At 39.2% G+C, this 20,719-nt stretch overlaps 1 protein-coding gene across 6 annotated transcripts in view; it reads right to left on the bottom strand.

Moving 5' to 3' along the window:
* Positions 1–479: 479 nt before the first annotated feature.
* Positions 480–20,719, bottom strand: part of LOC128605860 (cilia- and flagella-associated protein 46) — a 76,605-nt gene continuing 56,365 nt past the window's right edge. For 2 of the 6 annotated variants that reach the window (XM_053621667.1, XM_053621668.1), the window contains 13 exons: positions 20,447–20,610; positions 19,422–19,528; positions 15,347–15,432; positions 13,864–14,016; positions 9,165–9,244; positions 8,702–8,762; positions 8,434–8,469; positions 5,635–5,734; positions 5,417–5,529; positions 3,621–3,702; positions 2,410–2,546; positions 2,187–2,261; positions 480–2,029 (listed from right to left, as the gene is read on the bottom strand). In XM_053621667.1, the coding sequence (XP_053477642.1) occupies positions 1,929–2,029; positions 2,187–2,261; positions 2,410–2,546; positions 3,621–3,702; positions 5,417–5,529; positions 5,635–5,734; positions 8,434–8,469; positions 8,702–8,762; positions 9,165–9,244; positions 13,864–14,016; positions 15,347–15,432; positions 19,422–19,528; positions 20,447–20,610 (1,295 nt within the window). In that variant the 3' untranslated portion in view covers positions 480–1,928. Of the gene's footprint in view, positions 2,030–2,186; positions 2,262–2,409; positions 2,547–3,620; positions 3,703–5,416; positions 5,530–5,634; positions 5,735–8,433; positions 8,470–8,637; positions 8,763–9,164; positions 9,245–13,863; positions 14,017–14,601; positions 15,188–15,346; positions 15,433–19,421; positions 19,529–20,446; positions 20,611–20,719 lie in introns of those variants that run through there. The other 4 variants (XR_008385606.1, XR_008385607.1, XR_008385608.1 and 1 more) reach the window with 4 other exon arrangements.

The raw sequence follows: 20,719 nt of genomic DNA on the forward strand, positions 1-20,719 counted from the left end.
GTTTAGGTAAGAACTTACCAACTTTGCACATTTGGAGTTGGCCATTTTATTTCACTGCTCTTTGCAAAATGCACCAGATCTATCAAATTACAAGGGATAAATCTCCTGTGTGCTGGTTTTCGATAGGATTTAGATATGGGCTCGAACTGGGCCATTCCAAGAAGTTGATCATCTTCTGAAAGCCATTCTGTTGCTGACTTGGATTCATTTTTTTGGTCATTACTGTGCTGGAAGGTGATTTTTTCTTAATCTATTACACTAAATGGCTAATTAATATTTGGTTTTATTAAGAGAAGTGTAATATTATAATGCACATGCTTCCAGACCACAGCAATACACCCATTTTTTTTTTAAAAATGAAAATCCATATGGAAAATCCATATGTACACTTATTTATCCCTTTAAATTCTAAATTATTTAATGCGTTGCCTTCCAAACAACCAGACCAACCATCTCCTAGAACCCCTTGGACAGGACATAGGGATTTAAAATAAATGTTTTCACTTCCTCCGATGTTGTGTGGAGCATGAAACCAGTAAAGTTTAATGTAAATGAATTTTTATTAAGAGGCATAAAACAGACAGCAGGATGTAGATTTGTATGCAAATGTGTTAAACGTAGAGAATGCTAAACAATAGGTATTTGGTCTGATGTCAATATTTTATCCTGGGACCATAATACTATTGAATTATTTTCAACATTCTTTGTAGTAATATACAGTGCATCCGGAAAGTATTCACAGCGCTTCACTTTTCCCACATTTTGTTATGTTACAGCCTTATTCCAAAATGGATTAAATTCAGTATTTTCCTCAAAATTCTACAAACAACCTTAATGTTTACCCAAAAACCCATAATGACAATGTGAAAGAAGTTTGTTTGAAATCTTTGCAAATTTATTAAAAATAAAAAACAAAAAAAGGACATGTACATAAGTATACACAGCCTTTGCCATGACACTCAAAATTGAGCTCAGGTGCATCCTGTTTTCACTGATCATCCTTGAGATGTTTCTACAACTCGATTGGAGTCCACCTGTGGTAAATTCAGTTGATTGGACATGATTTGGAAAGGCACATACCTGTCTATATAAGGTCCCACAGTTAACAATGCATGTCAGAACACAAACCAAGCCATGAAGTCCAAGGAACTGTCTATAGACCTCCAAGACAGGGTTGTATCGAGGCACAGATCTCTGTAAGGGTACAGAAACATTCCTGCAGCATTGAAGGTCCCAATGAGCACAGTGGCCTCCATCATCTGTAAATGGAAGAAGTTTGGAACCACCAGGACTCTTCCTAGAGCTGGCCGCCCGGCCAAACTGAGCGATCGGGGAGAAGGGCCTTAGCCAGGGAGGTGACTAAAAACCCGATGGTCACTCTAACAGAGCTCCACCGTGGCTCTGTGGAGAGAGGAGAACCTTCCAGAAGAACAACCATCTCTGCAGCACTCCACCAATCAGGCCTGTATGGTAGAGTGGCCAGACGGAAGCCACTCCTCAGTAAAAGGCACATGACAGCCTGCCTGTAGTTTGCCAAAAGGCACCTGAAGGACTCTCATACCAAGACCAAGACAAAGATTGAACTCTCTGGCCTGAATGGCAAGCATCATGTCTGGAGGAAACCAGGCACCACTCATCACCTGGCCGATACCATCCCTACAGTAAAGCATGGTGGTGGCAGCATCATGCTGTGGGGATGTTTTTCAGCGGCAGGAACTGGGAGACAGTTCAGGATCGAGGGAAAGATTTCAAACAAGCTTCTTTCATGTTGTCATTATGGGGTATTTGTTGTAGAATTTTGAGGAAAATAATGAATCTAATCCATTTTGGAATAATGCTGTAACATAACAAAATGTGGAAAAAGTGAAGCGCTGTGAATACTTTCCGGATGCACTGTACATTTCCTGAATTGAGACTGTCCCATGCGATCAGGTAACAATTAAATTAGGTAATCCATAGATGATGACGTTGAAAGCAGAGGGCGAATTCCAGCCTGGTACATCATTCTCATCCAGAACATATTCAGGCTCTAAGGAAGACGGTGATAATAGACATGAATGAAAGGATTTATAGCAATAATTTAACAAACATCAGCTAATAAAATACATGAGCTACACATGCAACACATGCAACACATCTAAAACTCAACACAACCATATACTCCCAAACACACACATTCTCCTTACCTCTCTGAGACAAAGATGCTCTCATACGCAAAGTATGGACAGCCTGACCAGATGTCAGTCCTGTTTTCAGGAGATCTACAGCACAGCAAAAGATACACATTTGTTGATACACTATACACATTTAGAGCTCTGTGTGTGTGTGTGTGTGTGTGTGTGTGTGTGTGTGTGTGTGTGTGTGTGTGTTGGGGTGACTTTCATTGGTAAATGTGTGCTGGTGACCTACTTTCCATGATAGCTTCCAAGTTGTGTGCATTAATCCTGGTGCTGCTGGACCACTGGTTGAGCATTACGGAGTGAACTCCACTGAGGGTGAGCAGATAAACACACTCTAAAGGAGTCTCCAGAGCAAGGTGGGCCTTACTACAGTACACAAAGAAAGACAGCCAAGGGAGATCAGATTTTGTGTTGTGTGCTTCTTCATGTGTGAGGTGGTGTAGGAAAACTTGGATGTTACTATGGCTGAATTCTGGCAAACAGCCAAAAATGATTAAAAAATCAAGTTTTCACCAACATTTTTCTGCATAAAACAGGCCATATGTAGAGAGCTCTACTTTAAGTAAAAATAAAATCTATTTCCCCAAAATGAGGAACTATTGGAAATATTTTTATTTACTATATAATCTTGTTTAGGCTTTTTAAAAAGATTATGCTGGGTAAGGAGCCAATTTAACAAGCGCTGTGGCAAACATGGTCATAGGCTTTACTAGTTCTCTATCTTATTTATTTAAATATTTATTTATTACATGTTAAACAGATATATAGCAGTAGCTTTCAGGCAATGTGGTAAGGGTGTAACAATGCCACTATCTGTATCTGTAGTGCTCCAAACATTCATATTAGTATTTAGATTTAAACCTGAAGTGGGCATGGCCTAAACTGGAAGCATTTACTTACTTACTTACTTATGTGTTTTTCTGTTTATTTATTTATTAATTAAAAACTTTACCCTTACCCTTCTTTACGGGAAAGAACCCCAGAGGTTGAAATGACAGCACCATCAGTACGGTCTGTGAATTGTCTCTGATAGTTCCTAGACCTCAACTACATCACTGCAGATTTGCATGGAATGAGTTTCTTAGTCCTGCTCATGTAGTTATTAGTTTTGTTTGTACATTCCTGCACTATTTTCTAACAAATGTATTTGGTTCTAATTCCTAAAATAAAAACAAACTAGTAGCCCAATTTAAACCACTGTGACCCTGACCAGGAATTTACTAAGGATGAAGGTAACCAGATTATAAAATGCTACAACTTGATTTGAAAAAAATGTTTGAAATTTCCCAAATTGCCAGATATATTTTAAACATTACACCCAACTTAAAAGTGAAGTGATCCATTTGTTTTATAAGTCACCATGAGTCAACGAGGTCACTGCTCCTACAACAATGGTGTCCTAAAATATTAACCAGATGGCAATCATGTGTGTCTTCTCACCTTTTTTGAATATCCCATTGAGACTGATGCCACATACTAGGGCTTTTATGAACCAGGCCAAGGATGACAGCCAACTGGCATCCTGAAAATGGAAATATAAATTAATCAGCAAAAAAAAAAGAAGACTATAATCTTGGTATAGGTGACAAATTCTTTTCATCGCTGGACAATTATGAAGTATAGAATTAAATTCTCATGTTTTATACCACAGCGTGGTTGAATTTTTGAATCTGATGGGTCGGAGGTGTGCAATATTTTTGTATAACTGCACGACTCAAACAGAACTTGTCTCTTGGATGTTCCACAACATTAAATCTTAACTATAAACCATTAAAATGTAAGATGTGTCATTCATTAATAAGTTAAACATTGTATACGAGGAATAACACATTCCAGACCGAGCACTTATATGAAAATAATTCACTTCATGTGGTAACAGCACGACATCCTCCCAGCATGGATTATTTTTGTATAACCGCACAGTCTGTCATGTGTTATTCTTTACATAAGGAACATAATGATGCCATTATCTCCATCAAAAATTACAATGACATTCTGGTATATTATTCTCAAAAAGTAACACCAATGCCATATCTTGTACCTAGTGTGTTGATCCTTGCCTACTCAGTTATGAGAATATTATTGTTGTTACATAATACTGTTGTCCCTGGCTGTCACCCGTGTTCATAAAATTTAAATTGGAAACAAGCTCTGACTTGTATTTTTAGAAAGTGTTTTTATTATTAATTATGATTTTATGCAAGTTTACTTAAAATCAATTGACATTAAAAGACAGAATTACACACTGAAAGCTGGCTGTGGCTCAGGTGGTAGAGCAGGTTGCCCACTAATTGCAGGGTTGGTTGGTTTGATTCCCAGCCCACATGCCGAAGTGATACTGAACCCCAAGTTGCACCTGATGGCAGGCTAGCGCATTGCATGGCAGCTCTTCTGCCATTGGTGAGTGTGTGTGTGTGTGTGTTTGAATGAGTGAATGAGAGACAGTGTAAAGTGCTTTGTAGAACCGCTAAGGTTAAAAGGCGCTATATAAGTGCATACCATTTACAATAAGCAACTGACCTCTGTTATATTCATGTTACCAATGAATAAAAGCTTGAAAAAAAAAAATAATCAGGATGAATCCTAAATGGACCCTGACAGGACATATAGGGCACAGTCTAGGGTGCACTTTTACAGGGAGAAGGAAATACATTTCCTGAGTTATAAAATCAAGAGTGCAAAATAACTGCAAATTGCATTCAATGGGTTGTGGATGTCTTTCTTTTGAAAATTCTTTTCTCCTGTGTCACAGCTCTGGGGTCAATGGTTCAATACTGAGCTGGAGTGCCTAAACCTGCATGGGTTTCCTCTAGATGGTGGCAAATAAAATACTGCTTCACATCATTCCTATTATGTATTTTGTATGTGTGAGTACACTGAGTACAAATAAGATTAAGTGATATCAAAATAAATAATAATGTTTGCAAATTATTTTCCTTTTTTTATTTTCCTGTCTTGCTACAGTCTTCTATCTTTCCTGTAGAAAACTGTCCTTCAGTGCGCTCACTACTCTGCCAACACATCCAAAAATAATAATGGTATGGGCCAGCTCTAATTTACACTTAGCCTGCTTAACACTAATGCACTCTGATAGTTATGTTGAAAATAAATGAATAGAAAATAAGTGCTGACAAAACACCTGCTTGCCATTTAACATTTGACACCAGATAAAGAGCTAGCTTGATCTTTGTGTGTTCAAGGAGAAACAGAGATGGGGATGTATTTGGGGGGCATACCGCTCAGATTGAGATTGGCCAGTCTGTCAGGAGAAATGCAGGTGAGAAAGTCTTCTCCACCATAGAAGATAAAAGAACTGCAGTTGGTCAGCAGATGCTCCAAATCTTGAGGACTGAGAGATTTGTTTTAGTTATAAACACGCAGGCTGTTTCAGAAGGGTATGTTAAGTTATGCTAAAGGAATAATACATGCACATGTGTCATAGGTCAGCTCTTACCAACAGGGCTGCTCACTTCCTATGACTCCTTCCCAGTGAGCTGTGAACTGTTGTGAGTACATGTCTAGAATCTTTCTCATGGTCTCTGCTGGACTGCTTCCTTATAGTACAGTAGAAGACAATATTTGACATCAATGCAACACAGACTACTACATACAGTATATATTTAAATTGACATTGTTGTTAAACTGATTTATCTATCCCTAATTACTCACATTCAATTTTAACATTTTGTGCTTTTGAGAGGAGCAAACAAATACATAAAAGCAAAAACTTCGTGAAAATAAGAGTTAAAAAAGTAATCTAATCTAATGATGCAGAAAAAAACAAGATATTATAGTCCAGACCTCTGAAACAGTGGTTTTCAAAGTGGGGAACTGAATGGATTTAATAAACCTTAGTAAGTAAAAAATAAGTAGGCCTACAAATAATATCAAAATGGACCTAATGTTTTATTGGTGGAAAATTTAGGGATAAAAGGCTCCAAGATATAGGCAAAATATTACTACACATATTGACATACTGAGATTAATAGTTGAATAATTATGTTCAGAGGGTTTGAGAAATTTATTTTACAGGTCAATAGCAAAATGTTTGAGAATCCCTGCTCTAAAACATTAATAACTGAGTGTGTATTGTTTCTACACTAATATTTTAATTTAAAGAGACAAACATTGTAAACAAACAATTAACAGTATATAAATGGCATATAAAATGGTTCAATAAAAAAAAATCTTAAATTGTTTTTATAACTGCCAGAATTAGCCAGTGGAAAATATAGCCCAAGAGTTTGGTGCAAGCTGAAGCTAGGGAGGGTGATGGGTAATTGACAGGCTCCACTCAGCTGGCTTTAACATAAATAATTAATCATAGTGAGAGTTCATCCAGCTTTCAGCAGTATAACAACTGCAGCACTGCAGGCATCCACATAAAAGCATTGCAGGCATGCCCATAAATCCAGCTATGTGTTGTGCAAAAGTAGTGTATGATATTTTCAATCAAGGGCAAGAAGAGGTCATAAAACTCAAACAGGAGTCAGGCTACATCCACACAAGGCTAAAATATAGCCTAGACAAGGTCGGGGAAGTGCTAGAGAGATTCAATGTCAAAGCAAAACTACTAGATATTTTACTGCAGAGACGAACTCAATTCCACTCTGAGTGCTGTGTTCCAGCTATGACTAAAAGAATAAAGAGTCCCTTAAGGCTTGGACAAACTGTCCAGGTAGTGGGCTGTGATGTGTGGTTTGACAGGAGCATCACATGATAGAAATTCACTGCAGTTCCCCAGTGCCTATTAGGACTGACCATCAGGATTGAGGTAGGATGTGTTTAGAGATTATGGATTGGGGAAAAGGATTCTTGAAAGATAGTATAAATGCAATTGTGTGGGATTTTCAAGAGCTTTGTGGCAGTTTGTCTGACAAACATTTGGTGTGAGAGGAGGACTGTGGATTGTTTTTGTTGTTGAACTTAACTACCAATAATAATAAAAAAAAATCCCAAACCAATAGCCAATTTCTGAGATGGTCAAATGCAGTGAAGCTATCTGAAGCAGGACCAGGACCAATAATCATGCAGGCACAAATAAATCTCAGGAAGAGAAGATTAATTCCCCGTCAGTAGGTGCTCAGAGCAACTCACAGGTCATTGTTGTGTCAAGTAATATTTATACACACTCCAGCATTCAAATAAAGCACTAGAATCCATCCATCCATCCATCCACCTTCTATACCACTTATCGGTATAGAAGGGGGCACAAGGCAGGGTACACCCCGGACAGGGCGCCAATCCATCACAGGGCACAATCACATACACATTCACACACCCATTCATACACTATGGACACTTTGAACATTCCTGTCAGCCTACCATGCATGTCTTTGGACTGGGGGAGGAAACCGTAGTACCCGAAGGAAACCCCTGCAGCACGGGGAGAACCTGCTAACTCAGAACATACGGGAATCCAACCCCCCAACCCTTGAGGTGTGAGGCAAATGTGCTAAGCACTAGAATATCAGTGTCATATTGTGAAAGTTCCAAACACATTAAAAACTGATTAGTTACATCTGTTGTCACTTATGGTGAATTGTCACAGACCAGGTCAGTGAAAATTATTTGAATAGTAGATTATAATGAAGTGTCTGTGTTGTGTTACACCATTTACATAACTTGAAAGCTTTAGAACAATTAGACAAGAAATTCAGACCACTGATGGATTATGGTGATTTATCTGATCAAGTCACAGGCTTTTGTATAATTTATTGTAACTCTTCAACTACTGACATCTGATTCCTATTTTCTTAAGCATGGATGAAGTATTTATTTTTTCTAATTTACTAATACATAACCTTCATGATGTTTATATTTCATGTAAGTTCCCCCTAATGGTTAGAAAACCTGCCCTGAGAGACAAGCGGAGCAGACCTTGGATAAATGATAGAAATAATAGCATATTGTACCACAGCACTGCTTAATTCTAGAATCTGATTGGTCAGTGGTGGATTATTTTCTATTACAACACAGCTCTTACAGGTTGTCTGACTGCAAGGCAAATCATACATTTATATTAATGCAATAGTTTGAATATGATGTTGTTCCTATGGAAAAATGCATTTAAGATTTATGGAAGGAGTCTCTGGTATCAGTGAAGTCACAGGGAGGTCTTTAGGACAGAGGACTTCACGCTTTTTGGTTTCTCTGGAATGTGGCAAGCTACTATTTTGTCCTATTAATTCAAGAGAAAGAAAAAATGAGGTTCCACAATTTAGAAAAACATGAAACATTAGAATTCACTTACTGCCATCTCCTCCATCATTGTGTGGACCAACAAGATCTGTGGACAAGTGTTAAAGAAATGCAGGAACATAAAAAACCCTGATCTTTATGGTCACAAAATAAAAATCTTGGCTGTGCATTTTACAAATATAAATATTTTCACTGTAAAATGTAGAAATTATAGGCTGTGCAATGGGAGAGGGGAGAAGGGTGTTAGCTGTTGTACCTAACAAATATGACAACAAAGAGATTTTTCTCTCCTGACTTATACAATTACAAAACGAGGATACATTTGACCTTGTTTGAATCCACTGAAAGAGTGTGTGCAGGTAAGACCCTGCTCACTGGTGCCTACATGAAAAAAAGAAGACATTAAGCACAATTTGAGCATTTATTAGTGACATCATTTTTAATAAGAATTCAAAAACTTTAGTAAATTCAAAGGATTGGTTACAGAATAACCTACATTAGGTGGAAAGTCTAGAGTTAAACAAAAATGTGAGAGCGGGAAAGAAAGTGTAAAATATGAAAAGGGCATCTGAAAGGAAGTTGAGCCGGTCAAAGAAAAAGAAAGGCAAAATGAGCCATCGGCCTATGCTGATAGGAGAGAAAAATGGCTGGGCACCCAACCACATAGCATCATTAGGCAACTGATTGAGAGAAACCGAGTTAAAAGCAAAGGAAGGGTCAGTTAAATATCTGACGGCTGTGAGGACACATAAAAGTAATATTCCATTAATTTAGCTGACTCACCACTTTGATGGCTTTGCTTTGATTTCCTTTTCCTTTAGCTTCCTTGGCACTTTTTCTCTCCTTTTTGTTGTCACTTTCAACTGTAATCAACAGGACGCAGTCTTAGAACAGGATATGGCCATCTGACTGTGAACTTTAAATGACAGCGCTAACTTTGTCTAAAACCAATAACAATAATAAACTATCACTATTTCTCACACACCAAATGACCTTCAGCATCAGTGACTGGGTAAAGGTTTGCTGAAATGTTCTTTAAGTCTAATGCCAACATAATTTAAAAAGTAAACCACTGAATAAAAAATATACAGACATCAAAAATTTAACCGCAATGGGTTAAGGAAAAGAGGGAATGGGAAGAAAAAGAACACATTATGAACACAATGCGTTTCAATACACACTGTAATGAATCCTTTTTATGCAAAACGTTTCAAATGTCAAATAGTTGTTTTTGTTTTTTTTTAAAAAAAAAGGGGGGGGGGGGAAGAAAAAAGTCCAAAGTAAACAAGTTTTAAATTTATTCTTCTACTTATACTCTTCTTAGAGCTGTTGTGCTGGGGACAAAAACATTAAGCAGCATGAGTATGAGTACACACACACACAAAATCATCATCATCATCATCATCATCAATATCAGTGACTGGTTACAAAAGAGAGATTTTTTTTCTATGCACATTTCAACTGACACTATTCGATCCTTGAACAAGACCCTTAACCCTAATTTGTGTCCTGTCCCCAAGGCACTTTAAATAAAAGCATTTGCCAAATAAATAAATAAATAAATGTAAATGCAGTATCAGCCTTATTGTTGATAGAATGAAAGGCTTTGATGTGTTGTGCAAAATAATTTTCCCACTCTGCTAACCTAAAACCAATGGTAATAGGTTAAATAGATTAAAAATTTGTTCATTTCTTTAAGCAAATATATGCCTCTAATATATACTTTCAATGTAATTGAACTACCTGAGTTGTACCTATGTTTATGCAGCTTAACTTAATGTAAGGCATACTCCCCCTCTATGTGTTCAGTTACAAATTCCCACACAGCAGTTCATTTTAAAAATTGCAGTAACTGTTATGATATACTCAGTTATGTTTTGTTCAATTACATTACATTTCATTTACGGCATTTGGCAGACACCCTTATCCTGAAAGATTTACATTTATCTCATTTTATACAAATGAGCAGATGAGGGTTAAGGGCCTCGCTCATGGGCCCAGCAGTGGCAGCCTGATAGTGCTGGAATTTGAACTCATGACCTACCAAGCAGAAGTCAGAGGCTTTTAAGCATGTACCAATACAGTATAACCAGTCTTAGAGGCTTTAAAAAAAAAAATGTCACACACAACTGTGATGGACTGGTATCCCATCAAGGGTACATTCCTGCCCCACAATTACTTAAGAGGAATGAATGAATTAATGCATCTGAAAATGTCATTATTTTTTCAAATATGTATCATATAAAGTTAATGAAGTTAACCAATATGATTCCTGTTACTATTGAAATCACACAAGTTCAAAGTGAAATATGGTTGAGAATGACACCAAAAATGATTAACCATAAATAAATACAAATGTTCACATTTAACTGGCACCCTGTCCAGGGTGTACCCCGCCTTGTGCCTGATGCTCCCTGGGATTGGCTCCAGGTTCCCCCGCGACCCTGAAGAAGGAGTAAGCGGTAGAAGATGGATGGATGGATGGATGGATGGATGGATGTTCACATTTAATAATGTGGGCACTTAATGCTCTCTGAACAACATTACTCTCTTTAGTCTAGCACAGAATTTCTGTCATGCTCTAAATAACCACTACAGATAAATGCCTTATGAATGTATCCATTTAATTATACTATAATGAGAAGGTTTGGTGTAGAGCTGCTCCTCTGAATTGAGGGGAACCAGCTGATGTGGTTGATGCTGCAGATCAACTCATGGCAGACCCACAACCTGCTGGAGAGATTTATGTCACAGTTGGACTGGGAATGTCTAGGAATCCGGCAGGAGGAGGGTCAGAGAAAACTTGGTTCACGTTCTTGGTTCATGTTCTCATCACATGCAGCCCTTACATTATTTGTTCCGAATGCTGAATTTCACACACTGGTCCACATTTACAGTGTCTGAATCCATGTACTAGGAAACCCAATGACCTAAGCGTCATGATGAAAGCAAAAGAGAGTCTCGTTTTGACCTGAATATTACACACAATGACCACTTCATTAGAAACAACTAATAGTTGTTTCTAATAGTGCCAGAACTTCAGCTGTCCAGTTTCGGTGAACGGGTCGATTGCAGATTCCTGTTCTTGGATGACAGAAGTGGGACATGATATGGTCTTCTACTGCTATAGCTCATGTTTTTCATGGCATATGGTTTTCTATTCACCACTGCTTTAAAGAGTGGTTATTTGAGTTACTGTAGCCCTGGCCATTCTTCTCGGACCTCTCTCATAAACAAGGGGCTTCTACCTGCAGAACTCCTGCTCACTGGAAGCATTTTTCCCCTCAGCATTTTGTGTAAAATCTAAAGACTGTTTTCTTTGAAAATCACAGATGATCAGCAGTTTCTGAAATACTCAAACCAGCCGTTCTGGCACCAACAACCATGCCATGGTCACGATCAAATGTTCCCCCATTCTGTCTGATGTGAACATTAACTGAACTCTTGAACTCTAAGTGCATGGTTTTATGCATTGTGCTGCTACCACATGATTAGCTAATTAGATAATTGCATGAGCTGGAAACAGATGTGTGTTCCCTGAGCTTCCTCAGCCTTCAGCCTACAAATCACACCCTGCTCACAGACAGCCTGTAGCTCTATAGTAGTTGTTTTATTTAGTTATGCAGTAGATTGTCAGATAGACAGTGGGCCAATGTACCAAACTGGTTCCACTAATCATGCAGTACTTGTGTCTTCATAACAAATAATTTCCATTCCTGTTTGAAATTTCTTCACTCCCATTTACAGACTTCACTCCCATTTATAAAAATATATATAAATGTACTTAAAATTTGAACGAAGGCTGTGCATTAGCAATTAAAAAGGTAAACTAAAAGGGGAAAATTGTGTTGCTTGTTTTTTCCAATGCAAAATGTTTTCATTGGCTGCTTCTTTTTTATGTTTTCAGAAATTCTCAGCCATGTACATCGCAGAGTGTACATGCAAGCCTTTCTTTGCTAAAGCTACTAGCTTTTAATTTGTCAATTTACATGCAAAAGATGCACATGCATTAGAAAAGAATAAATGAATTGCATAACATTTATAACATCCCCCTCATCCTACATGAACAGAAGGAAATTTAATGAATTTTAAAAAAGATTATGAGGATAGAAATCCTGAGTAGTTTTTATTAGAGGATTCCTATTAGCAAAGAATTTGTATTAAGGGCATTTTGTAGATGAGGTGCAGAAGTAGAAAGAGATTAACCAGCTTCAGACAAAAATACCTCAGGTTGCATTTAGACTTTCCTATAATATCTCCTGATTTTTTTTTTTCCTACCAACAGCCATGACATTTAACGTTTCAGTAAGTTGTTAGCTATAGGTCAGGAAGTTGTCAGCACAATCGCACTACACAAGTAACCACCTGCTGACCTTTTTTTTTTTTATCAGACTTCCACAAATATAAGGTTTGGTAAGAGGTATTTAGCAAGTAAAAACATCCAAAACATTTTGACATATATTCATCCTATTTGATTATGACATCAAAATGTATACATGGGCGACAAATTAAAGGAGAAAAAAAAAACTTAGTGACTCTGTTTTGCTGCAGGAGGCATTTTTCTGGCACGGTTTGGGTCCACATGTACCCTTATAGAGGGAAGCGTCATTACAAATCAATACAAAGTTCTTGTGCCTAATCATCTTTTTCCCATGATGAAACATTTCTATCCTGATGAGAGCTGTCTCTTCCAGGATGTCAATATCCCAGAGGGCATGGGGAGTCACTGAAAGCATGAAAATAACCTTCACAGTCACCAAATATCAATTCAGCTGAACACCTCTGGGAGATTTTGGACTAAAATCATCATCAAAACACCAACTGAGGAATTATCTTGTGGAAGAATGGTGTTCCTCCCTTTAGTACAGTTCCAAATATTTGTAGTATTTGTACCAAACCTCAGCATCCTTACAAAGACACTAGATGTTTGTTTTTTTGTCATATTAAGGTTAGCAAAATTTCATTTTCACACTGTTTTATCTGGGGGGAAAGAGCAAATATGTATTTAGTTTAGTACATTTGTTTCTGCAAGTCTACCAAAGATTTCTAATAATAATTAAAAAAAAAAGAAAAAAAAAGAATGTGGTCTTGGAAACAAATAACATACAACACATGCATATACAATACAGCATGTCACACAAAGCCAACTACTACATGACTACATGTGTGTGTGTGTTATCAGCAATTGTGTTGCACCCACAAAACCACCCAAAATAAATCATTAATTCATGAATGCACAAAACCCCACTGTTCTACGTAAAAACAAGTCTTTCATTAAGGCTTTGGTTGCCTTGCTCATATCAATTATTTGAATTTATTTCATTACATCCAGTGTGTGAGAATCTGTGCCCAAACACTGCAGAATTATTTTGAAATGCATGGAAACTTCAAAGTGCAGAAGTTCAGATACACAGAATGCCAACACCATGCAGCTCAGTGTAATGTAGTGCTTTTGGATAGCAACATCCAGCTGCTGTCTTACCTTGCTCATCTCTGTGGAGACGTGTGTGAAGGACCTGCAAGGAGAAATCCCGTGAGATGGAGCTGACTCCACTTCCTTGCAGAACAACAAGTGCTTCTAATGGTAACTCCAGCAACATAGTGTCTGCTAACACCACTACACACTCGCCATGCTCTGCAGGTAACATAAGACATACAGCCTCCCTTGAGTGTGCACAAACACACACATATAAACAGAAGACAAACTGAATGTCTTTTGGAGAAAAGAAAGACTTTTCACATGGTTTCATAGATTATTTATGTCACTTACCCTCTCTGGTCTCAATAGTAAACTGGCAACATGGCTTGTTTAAAAAAATAAAGTCAACGACAAAAACAAAGGACCACTGGACAGACGTTGGAGTTTACTCTTTCCTTCAAGTTCAAAACACATGTCTCAGAGGTCAGGGGTGAAACCACTACTCCAAAAGTGGTGGGGCAAAATGTTATGCTGTTCATTTGTTTATAAAAACAAACAGACTAACTATTTCTGCTTTTAGCGCTATAAGGATCCAGGGTCTGATTATTATACAATAACAGGGCACAGCACACCTTTTAATGAATGTCAGTAGTTTAGATACTACTATAAGTTAGACAACACTAATTCTAAAATATGTTTTACAAATGTACGATATGTTCACTGTTTGTTACTATAGTTACTGTTTCACTGAACATTTACTTACTTTATTTGAAGAATGTCATTTGAGGAATGTTCAAGTAATCGATTCAGAATACAGAATGTGTGCATATGTCACTTAAAATATTTAATTTGGAAGTCTAAGGAAAGTGCAAATGAAATAGTTGAGCGCCTTCAATAAATGTTTATGCAGAACACATTTTTGCAGAAAGATTTCCTGAATTCTTTACTCAAAAATATTTGCAAATAAAGCTCAATTAATCCTTTTAGAGACATGATTACTAAGAGTGAAAGACTTTTGGATGTCTGACCTCAACTTAAACACAGTAGAGTCTAGCTTTCTTGCCTTCAATTTCTGTCTGACTGTGTATGAAGTTCTTTTCTCATTGCAAATATGCATGTTGAAATTCTTGCCTGTGCTAATCAACTACAAGTTACACACATGGTAGATAGAGATTAGGTTGAAATATGGATACTTTTTCCATTATGTGACAATTCAACATTTTAAGTCTGATTTGCCAACAACACCTCATTTTCTACCCATTTAAAATATCACCTTTCCCTGAAATGCCCTTCTGATGCCATTTTACAAATGAAGATTAAAATGCCTTGCACATTAGAAGAGCCTGATACTGCAAACATAGTGTGTGAAGAGGGGATCAGTAGATACCTACAAAAAACATAAATGATTGCTCTGTCCCATGCTGGAATTAGTTAAAACAAGGTACACTAGACTTTAAAGGCTTGCCACAGTTGGGACTGTGCCAATTGGATTTGTTTTCTGTAAGCATGTGTGCAGTTATGCTGTTGGAGCTAGTGCAGTGATTACCAGGCAAAGCTTTATCTGCAGCCTCTCGCTCTTCTTTATCTTTGGCCCGGGTTGCCTCATCGATGACTATCGATTGAGGGCACTGGCTGAGAGAGAGAGATAAGAAAGAATGGTGGGATTAGCAACAAAAAAGAAAGACTACACATGCAGAAGGAAATGAAAGTGAAAATGGGACTGTGGAAGGAGAGAGAAGGAACTGCTTTAAGGAATGTAAGGATTAGCTCAGGTCAAGCAGCTCTCACTGTAATCTGCTTATGTACACACACACTCAAGAAGTTGGCAAGGGATTGATGCAGAAGGTCCCTGTTACATTCTTAATCGTATTTCTGTTTGCACTATGTGCCATTCGTGTGTCTATGTTGGTGGTGGGATGAGTGTCTTTTGTCTCCTCCTCCTTCTTTAGGCCCTGTCCACTGCAATGAGTCACGTTCCGGTTTGCCATTGGACGATCACAACTGCTCCTGCCTCATGCTTTGGGATTGGTTGGCTGTACATTTCCAGATTTGTACTTAAGCCTTGTCAGTCTCCATCCCCAGGGCAGATCATTGCCATTGCTTTGTGCCACTGATATTGCTTTGTGTGTGTTGATTCCTACTGTGTATGACCTTCTGCCTGTTCTTGACTTTGTTTGTGCTCTGCCCCTTTAAGTTTTCAGTGTTTCATTTGTGTGTGTGTGTGTGTGTGTGTGTGTGTGTGTCCATCCATCCATCCATCCTCAACTGCTTATCCGTTATCGGGTCGCAGGGGCAGCAGCTCCAGCAGGGGACCCCAAACTTCCCTTTCCCGAGCCACATTAACCAGTTCTGACTAGGGGATCCCGAGGCGTTCCCAGGCCAGTGTGGCGATATAATCTCTCCACCTGGTCCTGGGTCTTCCCCGAGGTCTCCTCCCAGCTGGACATGCCTGGAACACCTCCCTAGGGAGACGCCCAGGGGACATCCCTACCAGGTGTCTGAACCACCTCAATTGGCTCCTTTCAACGCAAAGGAGCAGCGACTCTACTCTGAGTTCCTCTCGGATAACCGAGCTTCTCACCCTATCTCTAAGGGAGAGGCCAGCCACCCTCCTGAGAAAACCCATTTCGGCCGCTTGTACCCACAATCTAGTTCTTTCGGTCACTACCCAACCTTCATCACCATAGGTGAGGGTAGGAACGACGATTGAGGGTAGATCGAGAGCTTTGCCTTCCGGCTCAGCTCCCTTTTCATCACAACGGTGCGGTAAAGCGATTGCAATACTGCTCCCACCACTCCGATTCTCCGGCCAATCTCCCGCTCGCATGTCCCCTCACTCGTGAACAAGACCCTGAGGTACTTGAACTCCTTCACTTGGGGTAAGTATTCATTCCCCACCCGGAGTAGGCACTCCATCGGTTTCCTACTGAGAACCATGGCCTCAGATTTAGAGGCGCTAATCCTCATCCCAGCCGCTTCACACTCAGCTGCAAACCAATCCAGTGAGTGCTGGAGGTCATGGACCGATGACGCCATCAGGACCACATCATCTGCAAAAAGTAGCGATGAGATCATCAGGTCACCAAACTGCAACCCCTCCCCACCATGACTACGCCTCGATATCCTGTCCGTGAATATCACAAACAGGATTGGTGACAAAGCGCAGCCCTGGCGGAGACCAACCCCCACCTGGAACGAGTCCGACTTTTTGCCAAGCATCCGGACACAGCTCTCGCTTTGGGAGTACAGCGATTGGATAGCCCTAAGAAGGGAACCCCTCACCCCATACTCCCTCAGCACTTCCCACATTAAACTCCTGGGGACCCGGTCATATTCCTTCTCCAAATCCACAAACCACATGTAGACCAGATGGGCATACTCCCAGGCCCCCTCCAAGATCCTTGCAAGAGTAAAGAGCTGGTCTGTTGTTCCACGGCCAGGATGGAATCCGCATTGTTCCTCTTCAATCCGAGGTTCGACTATTGGCCGAACCCTCCTTTCCAGCACCCTGGAGTAGACTTTACCAGGGAGGCTGAGAAGTGGGATACCCCTATAGTTGGCGCAGACTCTCTGGTTCCCCCTTTTTGAATAGGGGAACCACCACCCCAGTCTGCCACTCCTTGGGCACTGTCCCCGACTTCCACGCAATGTTAAAGAGGCGTGTCATCCGAGACATCCCCTCCACACCCAGAGCTTTCAGCATTTCTGGATGGATCTCATCAATCCCCGGGGCTTTGCCACCGTGTAGTTGTTTGACTACCTCAGTGACCTCCACCAGGGAAATTGACGATGATCCCCCATCATCCTCCACCTCTGCCTCTACCATAGAGGGCGTGTTAGTCGGATTCAGGAGTTCCTCAAAGTGTTCCTTCCACCGTGCAATTACTTCCTCAGTTGAGGTCAACAGCCTCCCATCCTTACTGTACACAGCTTGGATGGTTCCCCATTTCCCCCTCCTGAGGTGGCGGATGGTTTTCCAGAAACACCTTGGTGCTGACCGAAAGTCCATCTCCATGTCCTCTCCGAACTTCTCCCACACCCACTGTGTGTGTGTGTATATACATATAGTATCTCACAAAAGTGAGTACACCCCTCGCATTTTTGCAAATATTTGATTATATCTTTTAATGTGACAACATTGAAGAAATGACACTTTGCTACAATGTAAAGTAGTGATTGTACAGCTTGTATAACAGTGTAAATTTGCTGTCCCCTCAAAATAACTCAACACACAGCCATTAATGTCTAAACCACTGGCAACAAAAGTGAGTACACGCTCTTTGCTTTTACCCATCATGAGATGTTTCTTGTGTGACACCTTGGTAATATAAAAAAACTTTTTAGAGACCATCAATTTACTAACCCAGCTGATATTAATTTGCACAGAGAGGAGGTATAATTACTTGCGGATTTCAGCTGGTTTCATTGGAAATATATTTATTGAAAAAAATGTTAACGCGTCCAATGCTTATTTCCCCCACTGTATATATACATATATATTCTTGTAAATCACACACACTAATAGTCACCACTTGTAAATAGTTAATCGTAGTTAGTAGGAAGTTGGCACCATTTATGTTAATTAATTTTCTCTTGGTTTTGGGTTAGCCAGGGAGTGAGGGAAGGCAGTGTATTTTTTGTTTTCTTTCTTTTTAGGTTAATTAGTTCCTTCTTGTATAGCTAGAGGGGGAATTTTTGTTCATTATTTTCATCTGTTTGGCTTCTGAAGTTTAAACCACTAGAAAAAAAAGGAGAAAGAATAGACACAAAGCAAACACAATCCTGGTCTCGCCAACCCATCATTTCATTGTTTGTTGCGGCCCAACCTAGACGGGGTCGTAACACCCCTCATTCAGTGGTTGCCTTAAATATGAATATGAGTTCAAACAGAGAAAAAGTCAAATCCAAGCCCACTTACATTCATCATCTAGGAGTTCATAACTCTAGTCCCAAGGGATCACTGCCATGGACATACTGAAGTTGTCCCTACTGCTGACACTCTTGACCAAACTGAGCAGCTAATTAGGAAGTCCTTTTTATGAGCTGGATCAGGTGTATCAGCAATAAGGAAAACTAATCTGTGCAGGGCAGTGGGGGTCTGGGATTGGCGTTTAGAACCCCTGTCATACAACTGTGGCTTCCAGATCAACCCCAAATGATCTATACACAAATTTGGGGAAACATTGTTTCTCACAGCAGTAGATAAATACAGTTACACCCTAGCAAGTGACAGCATGGGAAATAAAGGAACTATTTATTCCCCAGGTAAGTTTACAACATGGAGCCATGATTCCTTTTTCAGCTGCAAATGGCATGGCAACAAGTGACATTCAAATTGAGATTTTTTTTGGTGTGCAAATTTCTTATGAAATTTCTCTCACCCATAATGAAGAACCAATAAAGGCACTTTTTTATTACCAATCTAAAAATATATTTTTAGCTAAGGTAATACAGTGTTGCATATACATCATAAAGTAGTCTAGCCTAACAGAACAAGCAATAACAATAGCAGTTGCTACACTCCCACAAGAGACATACAAGGGCTCTTGCCCCTTGTCAGTGTGAACATAGGGTCAGAGAAAAGAAAGACAGAGAGAGTGTGTATGTGTGTGTGTACATACCTGAAACATGAGAAGTCAAACTGAGATAGGACAGGATGCAGATAGTCCTCCATTCCTTTAACTATAGCTTGGAAATGCTCCCTTAACCATCGGTCTGTGTTGCGTTTCTGTACAGAAAAAAGAGTGAATATAGGGCAGGGATAAATAACGATGGAGAGTTCAATAAAGAAAAAACCAAGACTGTGAACAGAGAGATAATGGTTATGATAGAAATAACATCTGATGATTAGACTCATCATTCTTAATAACAGCACTGATGATTCATGCAATTTTTGGTGCCATGGCCTTACATGCCATGGTGCCATGGCCTTACACAATAATATGCTGGATATAATAATCCATGGCTACAAGATTAACATGAATGTGTTTTCAATTCATTTTCACGTCACTGCTCTGTTATGGAGTGCTCCATATTCATCATCTGTCTTTATGTATAAAAATTATTTTATACCACAGTGCTGATGAATTCTCAAATCTGATTGGTCAGAAGCTGTTGATTAATTTTCTATAACAGCAGCTCTGACAGAAGTAGGGAACTTTGTACTTTCTCAGTAACATGGCAAGTTGCATTGTCTTAGTGATTTTAAGAGAAAGAAAAAGGATAGAGACTAGTGAGGGACATTCCACAATAGTAACTATAAATGGTTAAAAAGTATGATGTGACATCCATGCATAAATAAATAAAAATCATTGTAATCATTGCTGTGGTATAAGAGGAATAAAACACTTCAGGTTGTGTTCCTATTGGAAAATAATCAACTCTGGCATGGTATTTTTAACTCCATCTTATATGGGCCTGCATCACATCATGCTCTCATTTATTTCTATTATTACATATTATACTTTAAAGATTAAAAACAATTAAAAACACTAATGTCCAAAATATTCTTCTTGAATATACCCAACGTCTAAAACTTTACAAGCAACAATGGCACTTATTTTTTAAAGAAACATCTTATTTTGTCTTGTTTAAAGTAAGCTACTCCACTGAGGGACAGTGCTTCTGTGTGTGTGTGTGTGTGTACCAGCTGTGTGTAATCCTTAGTCTGCACAGCATTTCTGAGCCAGCAGGACTCTTTGATCATGGTTTGTGCAGCGAGCTGTCGGAAGGCTTGGGCTTGATCTCGGAGTTGGAGCAGGACAGAAGGCTGCACCTGGGCTTTGGCCACTCTGGAACACACTAACCCACCTGCAGTAGCACAAAAACTTTTCCCTTAAGGGGCAATAATAAGTCCCACTGAGCATTAATTAGTTTAAAACACTGAGACTGAATCAGTACACTCTTCTCATCCTGGATA

This window comes from Ictalurus furcatus, chromosome 3 (assembly GCF_023375685.1).
Source record: "Ictalurus furcatus strain D&B chromosome 3, Billie_1.0, whole genome shotgun sequence".
Classification (NCBI taxonomy): domain Eukaryota; kingdom Metazoa; phylum Chordata; class Actinopteri; order Siluriformes; family Ictaluridae; genus Ictalurus; species Ictalurus furcatus.